This window comes from Ceratotherium simum, chromosome 1 (assembly GCF_057802395.1).
Source record: "Ceratotherium simum simum isolate JZ-2026a chromosome 1, ASM5780239v1, whole genome shotgun sequence".
NCBI classification, from domain to species: Eukaryota; Metazoa; Chordata; class Mammalia; order Perissodactyla; family Rhinocerotidae; genus Ceratotherium; species Ceratotherium simum.
This window is the reverse complement of record NC_141900.1, coordinates 26,429,462-26,434,924: the sequence shown is the minus strand read 5'-3', so window position 1 is coordinate 26,434,924 and position 5,463 is coordinate 26,429,462. Positions and strand designations below refer to the sequence as shown.

Below are 5,463 nucleotides of genomic sequence, written 5' to 3'. Positions count from 1 at the left end.
AAGCCTGGTGTACTGAGATCACAGGCTGCTTACAGGTGTGAAAGTGAGAAATTTAGTCATTTTTGTTTTCCTCCTCAGGAAACTGAGTTTTAGTAGTTCTACTTTTAATTTTGTGTATATTTTTAATTTTAAAAGATGATTCATCAGGATATTGAAGGATATCCTGTGAAACTAATTAAACAAATATGTGAAAAACATGCAAAAGTCGTATGATATATCACATCAATTCTGACCAAAGTGTGTGAACTTGAAGCTCCTACAAGATAGAAGTATACAAATTATAGAAAATTGGGATTACATAATATTTCCTAACACCGTGAGTAAATTATGTGTGGCACTGAAAAATTATACAAAAATAATACAAATGTAATTGGTACTACCACATATACATGTCATCCAATTTTTTTGGGTCAATAATAATTTGCAGTTCCAAAGAGATAGATGATAGGATGTTATTGTGAAGTGAAAGATTAAAGTCATACTTATTTGCCCAAGTCTCATTCATTTCTATGTCATTTGATCAAGTTTTCTTAAAGAAATGCTCAAGCTTACCTTTAAGCAGTTCTCATTTCCTAATCATTCGTTGTCTTCCAGGCATGACTGGAGCCATGGAAAATGCAAATGACACCACAAGGATAAACTTCATTCTTCTAGGGCTTTTTAACCACACGCAGACCCATCTCTTCCTCTTTTCCATGGTGCTCATGATCTTGCTCACCTCTCTGGTGGGCAATGCCCTCATGATTGTGCTCATCTATGAGGACCCCCGGCTGCACATGCCCATGTACTTCCTGCTTAGCCAGCTCTCCCTCATGGACGTGATGCTGGTCTCCACCATTGTCCCCAAAATGGCAGCCAACTACCTGATGGACAACAGGTCCATCTCTCCCACTGGCTGTGGAGTTCAGATCTTTCTGTTTGTCACTCTGGGTGGGGGCGAGTGCTTCCTCTTAGCAGCCATGGCCTATGACCGCTACGTGGCCGTATGTCACCCTCTGCGCTACCCCATCCTCATGAATCAGAAGCTCTGCTTGCATGTGACAGCAGGCTCCTGGCTTCTGGGGGGGGTAGACGGCCTGATGCAGGCTGGTGTCCCTCTGAGCTTCCCTTACTGCCGCTCTCGGGAAATCAATAACTTCTTTTGTGAGGCACCCTCACTCGTGCGACTTGCCTGTGCAGACCACAAGCTTTTTGAGTTTTTCATGTATGTCTGCTGCATCCTGATGCTCTTGATCCCTCTGTCTCTCATATTGGCGTCCTACACTCTCATCCTGGCTGCTGTGCTCCGCATGCAGTCCACTGCTGCCCGAAAGAAAGCCTTTGCCACCTGCTCATCTCACCTGGCTGTCGTGGGGCTCTTCTATGGCACCCTCATGTTTATCTACATGCGGCCCAAGTCCTTCCATTCAGTGGCTCATGACAAGTTGGTCTCTGCTTTTTACACCATCTTTACACCTGTGTTGAACCCCCTTATATACAGTGTGAGGAATAAAGAAGTCAAGGGGGCTTTGAGAAAGTGGCTGAAGAGATATTTTTTGTGATACCAATAGTGAGCAAAATTTGCCCAAATGGCATTACCCAAATTGGAATAGGTTACAAAATTTGTATTGTATCAATATATTATTCTCTCACTTGGCTAGTTTGCATTCTCTTTTAAAATTATTTATTTTATATTTGATAAGTCAACTAAAATTATATTTGTACCACTATCATGTGTTGTAGTAGCTTTATTCTGAACTTTGAACCTCATCACAAAGAGTAAATGATTGAGGCAGTGTACCGCAAGATATGCTAGATATCAACAATGTACTGTGTACTTGTTATATATATAATGAAAATAATTATGATAGGGATGAATTATTTAAAAAGTGCATTTTTAATTTGATAAAAACAATGTAGACTCAGCCTTGTATTATTTTGATAAAATAAATTTCAAATGAACAAATAACATGAATATTTAACAGATATTTATAAGAAAGTTGCAGGAAATATTTGTTAAAATGTTTTCTGGGGGAAGATTTTCTGTGACTAAATGTGATTTGTAAAAAATTCTTAATCAAAAGACAAGCAGATTGGACTATATACATTTAAATATTATTAAAATATGTAGTAATCATGAAAGGAAGAAGTCCACATTTTTATCTGAAAAGCAACACTATTTAAAAAATAATTCACCTGATAAAATTTTCCACAATAATTAACATAGATTAAATATTTATTCACAGTAGTAATTAAGAATGAAACATCTAAGTATTTTTTCACATGTTAAAATGAATAAACATCTACTTTCTGTTAAATGTTATACATTTAAAAAATCATTTTGGAGCACAAGGAAAGCCATAAGGCTGAACGTTTTACCTTTTTTGTGATTAACTGAAAGGAGTGGCTCTAATGGTTTTGGAGAAGAATTACATTCATAAATTGTCTGCAATTTTGTTTTAGGGTAATTTATTTTTCAAAAGAAAAAAAAAGAAAGACCTCTGACTCACACATTTTCACTTGAAGGAAATGTCAGTTTAGAAATGAAAAAATTAAAATTAAAATAGTCTTATCAAAAATTCTTAAAATAAGAGTTTTAATAGCGTGTAGATGAACTACCACATCTCGTTTATTTAACTGTCACTCATCAACTTAAAATAGAACACCATATCTGTAGATCTTGAAAGAGTAAAAAAAAAAAACATGCTTTTCCATAACTTCAATAATTGTAAGATTTTGTCCCTAATAGAATGTCAGCTCTTGAAACCAAAATTCTAAAATTAAATTTTATGTCTGATCATCTTTCTCTTCATTGGATTTAATGAATTAAATTAGAATAAAACTAAAGAACAATATGCTAAAATATGGGACTTTACTCATCAGTCTTAAACATAATTCATTCTAAATACATACACATCAGAATTGATACTATATTCCAGGCCATTTCGAATTTCAGTTATTTGAAAATTCTTTAAGAGATTGTACTTGAGTGATACACAGATTGGAATTTATGTATTTATGAAGTATTCTGTGCTGATAGCCAGCCTTGGTGATCTGGTCGTTAAGACTTGACTATCTCACTGCCACAGTGCAGGTCTGTTTGCAGATGAGAGAACCACACAGCCTGTCAGCTGGTTGTCATATCGTGATGGCTGTGTGTTGCTGTGATACTGAAAGCTATGCCACCCATATTTTAAAGAGCAGCAGGATCACCCATGGTAGACAGGTTTTAGCAGAGCTTCCAGACTAAGAAAGACTAGAATGAAGGACCTGGCCACGCACTTCTGAAAAAATTGGCCATGCAAACCCTATGAACAGCAGCAGAGTATTGTCTAATATAATGTAAAAAGATGAGAGGATGGAACAAAAGGACTGGGCAGGAGCCCCTCTGCCCTATACAGAGTGACTAGGAGTCCAAATTGACTCAACTGCACAGACAACAACTATGCTGATAACTGATTACATATACTTACATAGGTAAATTATTAATAGCTATAATTTATATATGTAATCTAATGTGTAAATTTATACATATTTATATATAATTACATATATTTATGTAATCTAAACCCTTAACGTTTTTATGTACATATGATATACAAGTATATATAAGCTTTTGCATATATAACGAGTATAATGTAGTATATATAAATACATAATATACAAATATATTTATGAAGATATATTACTTGATGAAACCACAAACCCCCAATTGCAATATATTAAAAATATACTAATTTAATAGCAGATACAATAGATATAACTTTCATATACTTTAGTTGCCATGTGTGGTTAGAATTGCTGATTTAGAGGCACAGCATATATTTTAAGTGCTGTCTTAGGTACTAGTTAGAGTTAAGAGAAAAATGTGACATAATTTCTATTATGTAAAAGCATAATGATATAGGTACCTGCAATAGACTGCATTTTCCAAAGAAAGTGTCAAAATCTACCATTCTACAAACTCCACTAGAACATTGCTGCTACTCTATTAAGAAATGAAGCCTATGCCCGCTCCCTCAGAACATGGGAAGGACTTTATTCCTCCATTTACCATTAGTACATGGCAGAAGTGACTCTATGTGAATTCCATAATTATGTCATAAAAAATCTTGTTGACTATCTCCTTGTTTTTAGCTTGCTTACCCTAAAACCAAACCACCATGCTGTGAGGAAGCTCACACAGCTTGTGGAAAGGCCAACATGGAGAAAAACTAAGCTCTACAGACAGCTGAGCTCTCAATCACCAAGGAGCACCATCTCACTACCATGTATATGAGCCAGCTTGGTAGTTAATCTTCAGCTCTCAGTTGAGCTACCCTAACTGATATGGTGCAGAGCAAAACTGAGTTGCCCATTAAACCCTACCCAAAGAGCAGTTTAATGAGCAAAATAAATTATTAGTGTTGTTTCAAACCACTAAGATAAGCTGAGATCTTAACTTTTGTTATCTCTGCCTATCTTCAATAAAATCCCCATGGAAGGCAGGAAGGGATCACCTAATATAGCGAATTACTCAACATTGCACATATTCTTCAGTCTCCATCAGAGGCAACACATGACTCCTTTCCACTGCAATGTTGTTCTGATTTATAAATTTCTTCTTCCATAATAAAGCACATTTTTAATTTTGTCAAGAATATATGGCTGAGATAGATGGTGGGATAGGAGCTTTCCCCATTTCCACCCCCAGCAGGAACAATGACGTGGCAGCCACATACTGACAAATGTGCTTTTGGGTGAGCTTTGGGCTCCGGGTAGGAGGTTGCAAAACCCAGGTGGAGCCCAAGCCTGAGCATGACCTTTTTGTGAAGGAATGCCTGCACCCATGTGGCAGACTGCCCCACTGTGGTTCTGGTGACAAACCCAGAAACACCCATGTGGACACCCCATCCCCCTGTGGACACAGCTACAGTCCTCTTTGGGCTTGGTCTTGCTACCAGCACCACCTACCAAGGGATCCAAGGGGAGCCACACCCATTCTTGCCTCAAGAGGCAGGCCCAATGACCTTGATCCAATGGTGGAATCTGAAGCAGCCCTAAAACCCAGATCCAGTCTTTCTCAACCATGGTCCATGGACAGTCCTGACTGCCCAAAAACCTGACAGGAGGCACAATCATCTGTACCCCTAGAGCCAAGCTGCAGAACTTTATCTCGGTTGTAGACCCTGAAGCAGCTCTATGACTCAATTCCTGCCCTGCTCAGCTGGGGTATGAGGCCAGTCTTTCCTGATGTAGGACCTGCCCAGTGACCTGACAGAAACTCTCCCAGGGACCTAGTAGGAGATACTCCCATCCACAAATCTGGTAAGAGGTTCACCTTCTGTAGACCTAATTGTGGAGACTGAAGTGGATAATTGTTGCAGTTACAATCCTACTGATTAAGATCCTGGAGGATATCCTTGTCACCCAGGGATGAGATAAGATCCAACCCACCCACATTCTTGGTCACAGACCCATCCAAAAAAGTATTAAAAATAACTA

The 5,463-nt window shown here is 37.9% G+C and overlaps 1 protein-coding gene across 1 annotated transcript; it reads left to right on the top strand.

The window, feature by feature from the left end:
• Positions 1-608: 608 nt before the first annotated feature.
• Positions 609-1,541, top strand: LOC106803328 (olfactory receptor 2T33-like). The gene has a single exon (XM_014794456.2). It carries the CDS (start codon positions 609-611, stop codon positions 1,539-1,541), a length of 933 nt encoding a protein of 310 aa, XP_014649942.2.
• The last annotated feature ends 3,922 nt before the right edge of the window (positions 1,542-5,463 follow it).

Bases quoted from the DNA above. Each gene is read 5' to 3' on its own strand.
- LOC106803328 (XM_014794456.2), top strand. From the start codon at position 609: ATGGAAAATGCAAATGACACCACAAGGATAAACTTCATTCTTCTAGGG.